General features: G+C 43.4%; 1 protein-coding gene across 7 annotated transcripts in view; it reads left to right on the plus strand.

Annotated features, from left to right (window-relative positions):
• The window catches only part of nfia (nuclear factor I/A), a 212,588-nt gene extending 205,348 nt beyond the window's left edge, over positions 1-7,240 (plus strand). For 6 of the 7 annotated variants that reach the window (XM_088078172.1, XM_088078171.1, XM_088078173.1 and 3 more), the window contains one exon: positions 39-7,240. In XM_088078172.1, the coding sequence (XP_087934298.1) occupies positions 39-53 (15 nt within the window). In that variant the 3' untranslated portion in view covers positions 54-7,240. The remainder of the gene's footprint in view (positions 1-38) is intronic. The other variant, XR_015776693.1, reaches the window with a different exon arrangement.
• The last annotated feature ends 5,125 nt before the right edge of the window (positions 7,241-12,365 follow it).

A 12,365-nucleotide genomic window follows, 5' to 3' on the forward strand; every position in this document is an offset into this window, starting at 1 on the left:
TGGTTCTGACTCCATCTTTTTTCCGTCCCTGTCCACAGTGGTACCTGGGATAAGGACTCCAGAGGCCCCTCCCCCCTCCACCCACCTGTACGACAGATCGCTGCAGCCTCCTCCTCGACCTTTGACCTTTGATGCCAGCTGCGACGGAGAGTCCTTTCTTGCCCCGCCCCTACAGCCCTCCTCTCCTCCCCCTCTGCGCCTGACTCCGCCCCCACCAGCGCCATACGCAGACTCAGCAGCATCAGCATGGCTACGGCGGACCGAGCCGCCCCCGGAGTTAAACTGTAAACTGTAGACCTCCCTGTGGACGTGTGGGTCACATGTCCATGTCCATATGTAGTGCCAGACCCCGCCCCCCTACGGTAAACCCAAAACCAGACCAGGGTGAGAAATTTGTCGGGGGATTGAGCCTTCGATATGCAGCGAGGCTGAATCACAGAGCGTCCCCTCCGGAGAAACTCCCACCCTCCCATCATCCTCTGCAGCGTGTGCATCCAGCAGACTTACAGCACCACCACCCACCAGCCGAACCCCCCAGTCCAGGTGGATCCCGATGGGTTGGTTTGGTTGGTGGGACGGTCGGGGGAGGTGTTACCTGGCTCAGATACCACCAGCTAACACCCCCGCCCCCCCGCCTGAGCCCTTACACACCTCCTGGGATGGACTCCGCCCCCGCTTGACCCAGCCCCCGTGGTTGGTGACACATCGGGGACTCTTTCCAAGGACATGGACCTGACGGAGAGAGCCTCCCTGATGAGGAGGTGCGAACAGACGCCCCGCCCGTCTCGCAGTAATAACACTGGGTGGGAGAGTTCGGGGTTAAAAGACGGCGGGTTTGTTGACGTGTTGCGACCTGGTGGATCCAAGCTCGTTTATCTGGGAGGCTTCATGGCTCATTGATTTTTCTCTCTTAGCCGTCATTTCAGCTGGTCCCCTCCGCCTCCTCCTCCTCCTCCTCCTCCTCCTCCTCCTTCTCCTCCTCCTCTATCCATCCGCCAGTCCGGGTGAAGCTCCAGCATGCGAAGGGTGGGCAGAAAGCTCTGGTGTCCGATACGCAGCAGTCAGGCAGGCAGGCAGGAGAGCGACGAGTGACGAAAACTTAACCAGTGGAATATTGATCATGAGGAAAGTGCAATTTTGTTGGCTAGCTGTTGGATAGTTAAATATCTTTGTAAGATAGCTTCGTTGAAAACAGTTGTTGAAAAGTATATATAAACTATATTTTTCTTCCTAGTCCGCTCACACCTCTGGGACTCTAAAATATTGGGGTACAAAAGACAGCAACACAGCATCGAACTAGAAACCATAGCCTTGTGAGAAATAGAGAACCCAGGAATGAGACCCAAAAACCAGTTCACCACCTCCGCTTCCCTCGTCTAAAAGTCTTTTTTATTTTTTGTGTTGTGTTTTTGGTTAGATGCCTGAAATAAGGTCTGTGGTCAACACAAACTAAAGAGACTTTCAGGTTTTTATGTATTTTTTAATGGGTTTAAACCTCTGCATCCTGAGCAAATTGGTGCGATTTCTTTCAAAAGCTTGAAATGTTGTACAAATTGCAAGAAATTAGTAGATTTAGGAAATTATTTTTAAAAAGCCAGGAAAAAATATATATGGAAAAAAGAAAAAAGCCAAGGAAAATTAGGCTATAAATTTGAAATTATGTTACAACATTAATTAAATGTGATTGAAATCAGTTTATAGGCACTTTTTTCAAAGTCATTTCCTTGGGGTTAATTTACAGGTAATGTTCTTGTACTTTTCACTAATTTCTTGGTAATTTTGGGGGGGTTAAAAAAGTAGTTTATAACAAGTGGCTAAATGAGACTACAGAACATCATCACTCCTAACACGGCTTTACAGCCTCGCCGTGGTGGCGATTTGAAATTGTGCAATCGTGATATGGTTAGTTAATTTATAGCCTAACATTGAGCTTTTTAGTTCTGGCAATTGCATTTAGGCTTTAAAAATCCTAAAATTGGGCTTCATTTGAGAAGATTATGTTGCTGAACCAAACATGTTAGTACCCAAAACGACTGTTTACCACAGATCTTATTTTCTGCAGTCATCAAAAATCCAATGGAAAAATCCCAGAGGCTTCTTGAGGAGGGAACCAGGGCGACGCTGACTTCTGTGTCGGCCAACAGAAAAGAACCCGTCATTTCTGGGGCGCTCTATAAGGGGAGCTGTATTCACATTTATTGTTTATTATTTGTTGTTTGTTCATCTTGTAAAGCTGTTAGCATGGTAGAACAAGAATCCCTTTAAAGAAATATCATTTTAAACAATCAATTTTTTAAAGCATTTCTTGCAGCTTGAGTCTGCTTTTCATTTTGTTTGAAAGAAAAAAGAACGCTAAGCGATTAACTTATTTTAATGAGCACATCGTTTTACTTTTTAAAAAAATAAAAATTGTCATGAGGAGAAATCAGGAGAAAATATAAACGAGTGAATTTAAGCTAATCATGTTTTCTCTGGTTTCTGCGAGATAATCTTTAACGGGTGCTGCCCGCCGATGGGCTGCCCAACGATTGGCCGGGTCTCCTAGAGGCCCCGTCCAATCAGAAGCACTTATTCCTGCAGTTGGCCAATGGGCCGTGAGCGTGTAATCAGGGGGTGTGGTTTTGCGATAAAGAGGCAGAGCAGAGGGTAACTCTCTGGAAGCTTTCGTCCACAAATAGAAAAACCGAGCGCTTCACATGCAACCTACCATTTTATTGAACTTCAGTTTTGTTTTTCCATTTCTATACTATATATATAAATATATATACACACACATACACACACACGCACACACACACACACACACACACACACACACACACACTCTTACGACCATCCAGTGTCGAACAAAAGTGAATTTAAGTGAAAAAGTTACAAAAAAAGAACAAAAAAATCTGCATGTTCTAGTGTTAGTGACAAATTTTTCCATAGATGATGTAGTTAGTGAGATAAAGACACTATATTGTAAACCCAACATCAGGCACTCGCCAGCAGCCGTCTATTAGTTTGGCCCCGTCGAGGCCTTTTTTCTATCGCTCTCCTTCACAAACAACCAGCTCTCTTCGCTTCTCGGCATCTCTCCATTCTTATTATTTCTGCTTCCTTCCCTCCCGCCTTCCTTTCTTCCTTCAGCAACAGATCAATTTCTGCTTTTCAGTTCCGAGATGTTCTCTTTTTCATCCGTATGTTATCAAATTGCACGAAAACAATTGTTCCTCATCAATGTGCCTTGAGCTACGGTCCAGTCCTGAGAAGTTGCACAAGATCCAATTTGGAGAGTCTTGTTTTATTGTTACTTTTGTTTCTATATTGATTTCTTAATTTACCCTCCACACCTGTGATTTTGTAAGTAACTGAAGCGATTAACGTCAAAGCGTTAAAGCTGAAGAGGAACGCTGTGATTTCCAGAATAACTGACCGGTAATCTCTCAGTTTTAGGTCCTTTTGCTGCACTGCTTTCTGTCCCCGACTTACCTGCAGCGCTGAGTGGAGACCTCAGAGGTGAAATCTACACCAGCTGAAATTAGGTCAGTCATCTCCAGGTACCTGCTGACACACGGCAACACGGTGAAATTTTGTGAAATGAGCACCAAGTCAGAAGTTAAATCTCCAACGTGTTCTCATCCCAACTCGTTAAATATTGCCGTTTTGTTGGCAAATTTTCACGTCTACGTATGGTTCACTTGGTATCCTCCTTCGTCTGTCGTTGACGTTCCACAACGCTGTTCAGTTTACACCTGTTAAATGCATTTTATCTTTTCAAAATAACATCCTGTTTTTACAGGAAATTATTAGATGCATACAGTCTGTTTCAAAATAAACTTACAATTTATTTCCTTGTGCAATAAAAGCACTTGATAGGTTCGGTCCGGTTTGTTGGACACACCCTAAAGGGACTTTGAGCTCCTTGTATTTCGTTTCTTATATTTCAAGCTCCTTATATTTGGTTCTTACCAATAGCGTTTGTCTTTCGCAGCAGTATGATACTCCAGCGGGCGGTGCTGACGCTGCTCAGCAGCTTATCATACTGTCGCAAAATGTGCTTTTTCCTGTTTGTGTCTAACACCAAAATCCCATGAAAAGCGGCGGTATTTGGGTTTGGAATGAGAACACGCTGAAATCTTCAGTGAAAACAACATCAGGTTAACATGACATTCTCATGGCATTTTCAGCTGTTAGCTAATGGACAGATGTAGCAACAAAAATGGTTTCGTTCAAGTTAGCTAACAGCTAGCTGCAAAACAATTGTATAATTTAAGCTAACAGTTTAGTTAAACAGCTTAAAGTGTTTTAAGGTGGAATTAATATTTATAGCTTCTGCTTCTACTTCCGTAGTCCCTCGCAGTTTGGCTCCAGTTAGTGGAAACAGCTCTGTTTAGCTGCTAAGACGGATTTATTCAAGTTAGCTAACTGTTTGGTGGCTAAAACACGTTGCACAGGTTGGCTTTTACTAACTTGTTTTGTTTAGGTTAGCTAATAGTTAGCCAACGAGATAGCTAACAATTCAATCTAGTAGCTACAACTGATTTTTTTTTCAAGTTAGCTAGCTCTGCATCAGGTTAGCTAACTTTTAGCAGACCAAACAGTTTTGTTTAAATTAGCGAACAGTTTATTTTATTTTACTTATTAAATAAGTTTAAATCAGATTAGCTAACAGTCTAGTTTTAAATTTTAACCAGCTTTACTAACTTTGGTGAAGTTAGAAGAGTGACTCAGGGCTTTGAGTCAAGTTAGCCAACTGTTGAGTTTAGTATCTTAAAAAGTTTGGTTGAGGTTAGCAAAATATTTATTTTATTTCTCAGTCTCAAGACACAAGGAAAATATAAAAGCTTTTATATTTGTCTCTATATTTGTCCATTTTAGCATCTAAATGTTTTCAATTCAGGTTCAGTTTAGTAGCTAATAAGGATTTATTTGAGTTAGCTTACAGTTCAGTGGCTAGCTAAGCTACTTTAGTGGTTTAGGTATGTTCGCTAACTGTTTGGTTTGGGTTAGCAAACAGTTCTGTTTCTTTCATAGTCCCTAACGGTTTAGTTTACCACCTAAAACTGTTTTTGGTAAGCTAACGGATTTAGCCATAGCATCAGTTTGATTAAACTTTGCTGTTTATTTTGGCAGCCAAATGTGTTTATTTCAGTTATTTCAGCTAACAGTTAAGTTTAGCAGCTGCGTCATTTTGGTGAAGCTTAGCAGCTAAAAGTGTTTATTTCAGCTTAGCTAATAGTTCAGATCGGAGTTAAAACAGTTTGCAGATTGTTAGGCTTCCATCGAAATTAGAAATAGGACATAGATTATTATGAAAATGCATATTTTGTCCCGTTTCCAGTTGTTGGCAGGTGAAGACGACATACTCATTTCACTAAATTTTGTGATGCCAGTAACTTGATAAACCAGACGGAGCTTCTAACTGCTCGCTAGCTGGTAGTTCAGTAAACAGTGTTAACCCCCAAACATCGCCCATTATCCTACATCTGATAGGATGATTTTTTTTTTTAATTTTACCTTCTGTTGCTACAATCTCCCAACAGCAAACACTTTAATTTTCAAGTCTTCCTTTCTTAATTTTGTGTTGGTTTGTTCTACTTTTTGTTTCCAGGAATGAATAACGAGGACATAAAATATGCAATGCCTGCTTGCACTCACGTAGACTTTTTTTTGTCTCACATTGTTTATTAAGTTTGGTTTTTCTTTCTCTTTACTTTCAACCAAAGTTAGCGTGCACGCGACTGGCATCGTGCTCCGTGGTCAGTCCCTAAAAATGGTGAAGCCAGCCCCGCAGCGTCGCTCCAGCTCCAGCCAAGCTGAGCCACCGTCGCTCGGGGAACTCTACTTCCCTCCTTCCTTCCTTCTGTTTTGATAATTTACCAGACGGCCGCAATTTTACATTTGGGTCTCTCTTTCCTAAAAGTTTTTTTTAAATTTTTAATTTCTTTGGTCACGAGCAAGCCTTAAACAAGTCCAACTTCTTCTCCATCGCGCAGAAAACAGTTTATCGAAAACATTTTTGATGACGTCCAAGATTTTAACCACGCCCCGCCCTGCTCGGCAGAGGTTTTAGTGAATAAATGATTTACCTGTTCTGTGTTCAGTCCGTCTATCAAATTTAACGGGCAGCGACGTGACGGCGTCGGCTGTGATGGTTTAGTAGTTCCACTTGTGTGGGTTGTGTGTTTCCTCTTAGTGTGACATGTTTGTTTTGTCTCTGTTCTTGCCTACCCTTTAGCCATGAGTTGGGCATTACTTCCTTAATTATCTGCACTAAATATGAAATAATAAATGACAATAGTGAAAAAGTATTACATAAAAAAAATACAGCTTCCAGGGCTTAAAAAGAGCGAAGGGAATAAAAAATTTTAAAAAATTGCACGGACATTTTTTTAAGTGTCACAAAAACCTTGTGAAACAGCCTAGCATCTAATCAGCGACTTTTGGCTGTGTTGTGTGTAAGATAACGACAAAATTGCACCCTTTTTAAAGAAAGAAAAAATGAAAAAGAATATAAAGCAATAGTTTGGGCAGTGTGTTTTTTTGTTCTTGTGTTGTGTGTGTAATTTAGTTCTGGTACAGCAGCGAAGAGACGCAGAGAAGAGTTAGCTCTTAACGGACGGGCGGGCAGAGCAGCAGGGCCACTCGGCCCAACTGGGAGACGTGTTTGTATGTTGTATAGTTTTATTAATTACACTGATTTTAAAGCTGCCCTATTTTATAATGCAGGACTTTTGTAACATTGATAAAATGAGGAAAAACTAGTGTTGTGAATTTTCTGATTGTTTGTATCGAGGCCACATTACTAGAACTGGTTTGGTTTGTTTTCTGGGAACTGGATTTAAGTTGAAAACTTTCCTGTTTCCTTTCTCTCTTTATTTTTTTTCTTTTTTTGCTTTCCTTTTTGTATGTATTTAAGAACATTTCCTCTGTTGATGGTATAGCATATTCCTGTACTTAAAAAGTATAGGGCGCTGTGGTGATAAGACCATTGTAAATGGATGTTACAGTATGCTGTATGTTTTGAAGGTTATTTGTTGCATCAGTGTTGATGAAGCTACATCTAGGTAATTCTGAGGAAAATTGGTAAGAAAAGCAAGCGTTTTTTTATGCATTTTAAAAAAAAATTTAGTTTTAGGCAGGAGACAATGACATAGCCAGCCAAAGGATGCCCCTACTATAAATGCATCTAGGCATCTTTTTTTGTGTTCACCATTCCATGCAGGAAAATAAACAGCTTGATTATGCAACATGATTCTTTTTCTTTTCCATCTGTTTCTTTCTTCACTGGCCCACAAGATCACCTCCTCCTCCTCCTCCTCCTCCTCCTCCTCTTCCTCTTCCTCCTCCTCCTCCAGCCCTCCCTGAGCCTGGAGGTCCACTCTGATCTCCGTCCATCCACACATCCACTGCAGCTCATCACAGCATCACATTCATGCAGCAGATAATCGGCCGAAGAACGGCAAGTCCCGGGAATGAAGGACACTTCCAGTGTGATGAGAGTTTCTGCTCATTTCCTGCTTTCCCCTCGAGTTTTACTGCTTTTATCACGATAGGAGATATTGACTTTCACCTCCATAAATAGCCCAAACATTATGTTAAGACTCTCAACATCTTGTCTAAACGAGACATGCAGCTGCTCCTTTAGGCATCCGTCAAGGTCTACACCGGGTGTGTTCATCCTACATGATCTCATTCCAAGTCGTAACATTTTGCCGCTTTGTTAGTTGACTTTCACGTCTACCTTTCACGCATTAGGTATCCTTCTGCGTCTGCTGTTTATGTTCCGAGATGCTGCTTCCATGATGTCAACAATAGCACATGGCGGGGTGACGCTGCATGTGGTTATGTTTAAGCAACAACAGTACTTGGCAACCAACGCCAGGATGTCAACAAACTCACATGCTGGCACGGATGTTTAGGATTAGTCTAAGGAGGTGTAGAAAAAAAAACATCACATTAGTAATAGCAAGCTCACACAACATTCTGCATCAAAGTCCAGCTCATTATATTACATCATCTCTGGCTGTGTTTCAACCAGACGCCATCCTGCCACGTTTCATGTGCATGCGACAGGTTTCGTCCGGTGCAATTTCAAGTGATGCCGTCCGTGTGCTAGAGATTGGACTATGCGCACATTCCCAAAAAATGGGCTGCACGCCAACATCCCAGCAATTGACCCCAAAGTCCAGTTTATTTTAACGTTGCAGCATGGTTCAGTCTTTGCATTTCCTGCACAGAACATAAACAGATGTGCCTAACGCAAGTGATTGCTGCTTCTTCTTTGTGAGTACAACTACCTGCACACCGCCACCTACTGTATCGGACTGTGCACATGCATGTCTACTCGAGCACAAAACAACGTTACTAATGTGACGGCTAAACACCGGATTGTGCTCGGGCATAGTATGAAACAATCACGTCTAATGTGAAAAGATCCTTACTAAACACTTCGTATTTATGTTTATTTTCTTGTGCAACAAAAGCACTTGTTAAGTTCAGAAAAAACCTAACCATACAGGAAGCAAACAGCAGGCTCCCAGGTGAAAGTCCAGGATTTGTTGGACCCATCCACCTCCCCTCCAAACAACCCTGTAGGGACTACTTAAATTCCGATGTTATCTGGCGGCGTTTCATACTGATGTCATCCATCGGCGTATCATGCCACCACAAAACGAAAGGATACCTGATTTTGTCTGTGTCTGACGCAGAAATCACTGAACAAGCGGCTGTATTTGACAACTTCAGAATGAGAACGGGTTGTTCAAACCTGCTAAATTGAAGTGGCAAATCCAAACATACCAAATAGCGTACTGAATTTCTAAGCAAATGTGCAAAATAATGCTCAAGAAATCAGTTTGATGAATTGGAGAGGCCATAAAAAGCATCTTTGGTTTGAATATTTCAAATAAGGAGAAACGGTCTGTTTTTAGGCAAGGGGGCATTTAAGTGGAAAAGAGGTGTGTTTTTTTATTTGAGTTAGTCTTTTGACTGAAATCTGGAGTAGTTTCAGGTTTATGTATTAACATCAGCATTCAAATAGTGGGAGAATGCAAAAACAAAAAAACAGAGCAAAAACTCAAATTCCACTGGAAAGGAGTCCTTGAAGGGAAAGCTGTGAAGAGTTCCAGTTCACTGGGTGGTGCTGGTGTTGTTGGTGGTGTTTGTGGTGGTGTTGGTGCTGGTGTTGGTGGTGGTGGAGGCTGGGGAGGGGCTGAATGTGAAGCTCATTACACCACGTTCTCCTCCTTCACAAACCTAACAGCAGACCTACAAATCAAAGCCAAGACTGAGAGAGTGATGAGCCCATAAGGCCCAACGCTGCGTCCAACCGGCTGAACCAACAAGCACCTTAACGCTAACTCACACCAGCATTTTCTGACAGAAACTCACGAATTGACAAACAAATCTAACAAACCCCTCTGAGCTTCTAACCGCCCCGAATCCTGCAGCTTCCTCCGTCCACCCGGAGTCTAGAAAACTGATCCAAAGCTTGTCCGATCAGCAATATGAGCGAGAGCTGGAGTCAAAGACTGACTTAGAAACTCCATAAGAGAAGCATTCGCCTCCCCTCCTCCCTCCTCTTGCTTCACCCCCTCCCTGCCAAGAGTTTTTGATTATTTTTTTTTGCCTTTGAGGAATTCTGCCGCTCCGTCAGGAAACAGGGTTGAATGAAGGCTGAGCTTTTTATGCTAGCGCCTTTGTTATCTTCATGTTTGTCCAAATTCTCCCAGGCAGAGATAAAAACTCTCCTCGCCACCACCTGAGAAACAAATCCTTCAGACCGGACCGCTGTGCGAGTGCGCACTCTGGACGGGGTCAGGAGGTAATTGAACGTGAAGAGGGGCAGAATTCTTCTAGACCAGGGTATTTTTAATCCACCCAAATACTTCCAATCACTGATTATTGTGATGATTAGACCTGAGTATGTGAATTATAGCAATGCTGAACGTACAGTACTCGTAGAACAATCGTTTAAGGAACAGGGAGAGCTTCAGTGACACCTAAAATCCGACTCCAGCAGCTTTCAGTCGCTCTAAACTGAATAAAAGCGCCGCCGTTTCCCCCGTCCCCGCGAAGCAGAAGGAAGACATCCTTCAGTGCGACGAGCCGGGGAAATGAGTATAAATGGCATCACTTTAGAGAGATGAAGGAAAGTCATTGGACGAGGAGGCAGGTAACACTGAAGCTGCTCTCCAGCGCTCAACTGTAATGAATTACGGTGTCACTGCTCCTTTGCAAAGATATTTATTTATCCGATTGCAAAACCATTACATGGTGCTAAGTGTTAAATCAAGCCAGTGAAGGGGAGGTAAGCTGGAAAATGTGACAATTTGAACTTACTATCATGCTTCCTGACAGCGTATCAAAGCATAGCAGTCTAATCTGCATGAGAACTATGCACTGACTTCAAAACAGACATCCACACGTGCACGCGGGGCGCGGCTCACGTGCGTGCGCCTGCCCACGTGGACTTTGGTATCTAACTTTGTGAAAAATTTCAGCCTCTGCCTTCTTTTACGATCAGTCCTTCCAGATCCCAGCTTCTACGGACCGAACGAGTTATACAAAAAATCTGAAAAAGAAATGAAAAATAAAAACAAACCAGCATATTACATGATATATTGAAAAAGATCAAATGTAGTGCCTGTGAAAACCTGTATTATAATGCTCTTCTGAATACTGAATACAATAATTGTTTGTAATTGTTGAAATTTCTGACCACCAGTAGCCTTTGCTGTCTGTCAGGCCCCTCTGATTATAGCTAATGTACAATAATCATAAGATATAACTGCATGCTCTTCCATAATCGCCTAGTAAACTGTTACGAAGACAACAAATGAGAAAAAAAATTTACAAAAACCAGATTATGTTCCTGTTTTGGTTCCTCTCTCTTCTGTTTCTCTCCCTGTATGCCTCAAAACTTTTTCTGCTCACCTCCTTCATCTCTCCATCCTCACACATGGGACTCTTTCATCCCGACATGAAACCGCCACCGAACACCTCCACGGTTTTCTACTCTCTGTCAGTTCATTGTCATTGATCTGATGGGTGTGCCACCATGATGACTGCCCCGGGGCGATCGGCGGACTGCCGCAGCCTCGCGGGGTTTCAATCTGACAATCTCCGGCTAACTTTGAACATCAGCAAACACCCGGCTGGTCTGGCCTCCCCTCGCCTCCTCTCCGCCCTCCCCTCGCGTCCATTGACCAGCGTGGCTCTGGGTGAATCCTCCTCCTCCTCCCCAGGCAGTTTCCTGCAGGAGACCAAATCGATGGCCTCGGCCTTTTTCTGCAGCGCTCAGCACTATCCGGGACAGAATCCCCCTCCTTCCTCATCGAGCCTCCGCTGCGTCTCCCTCGGCAGGACTTCAAACGAGCCGCCGCTCCTCCAGGATGAGAAAGGTCTAGAAAGAGAAAGAGGTAGCCAGCACCTGGGAGACTCCCCCCTCTCTCTCGCCCCCCTCTCCTCTCCCAGTCCCAGGCCAGCTGGGGTCGATTGGCTTGTCTAGCTCACCTCCAGTGGCTCCTCTCTGTTTTCGACTCGCAGCCTGTCGATGCAGCTCGGCTCTTTGAAACTTAACAGTTTCTTCGACTTGTGCATCTCTTTTAGGCAGAAAACTTTGGGTTGACAAACTTTGCTGATGACCAGACTGTTTTGTTAAAGGACGATGCCGATGATTTTGTGAGTCTTCTACGCCGCTGCTTAAGATTTTCCCAAGAGCGCTGCCGTGTTGTAAATTTGCAAATCATTCTCGTAGGGTGTCGTATGAAACATTTCAGTTGGTAGCCAGTGTAAATCAATGGCGTACTGGGAGAAAAACTGAATGTAAATGTTTAAAACGCGACAGCATGCTTTGAAAATCTGATCTTTAGCAGACGGACTCAAAGAAACAAAAACATTGGCATTGTCCTTTAGAATAAATAGAACAGAAATCTTAGCATCAAAACATTTCCGTCACTGTGTTCAAATTATCAACTAAAACAAACCAGGGATTTGTTGTTTTTCTGTTTTTTTTCCAACGGCCCAAAACTGCCCACATTCTCTCGTTTTCCAGCCGGTGTTGAATCTTCGAGCCGATCATCAATGCAGATTATCCATTGGCTCGATCGCCGTTTCTCGTTGCCTTTCGCCCAGCCGTCTGGAGGCGACGCTAACTGTAGCGAACCCACGACAATCTCGAGGAAGGAGAGCTTTATCTTTATCTTTACCCCCGAGCGTCGCCGGGCGGACCGCGTCCCGCTGCAGTCTGAGTCACACATTCGCACCATCGCCTCACGTATCCCATCATCCCCTTCTCACTGCCCGATTCACCACCAGACGACATCCATTATCCCGACCACCACCGGTTCCTCCATCACCTCCATCCTCACCCAGAA

Source organism: Plectropomus leopardus, chromosome 5, assembly GCF_026936395.1.
Source record: "Plectropomus leopardus strain MGB_pleo_1.0 chromosome 5, ASM2693639v1, whole genome shotgun sequence".
NCBI lineage: Eukaryota > Metazoa > Chordata > Actinopteri > Perciformes > Serranidae > Plectropomus > Plectropomus leopardus.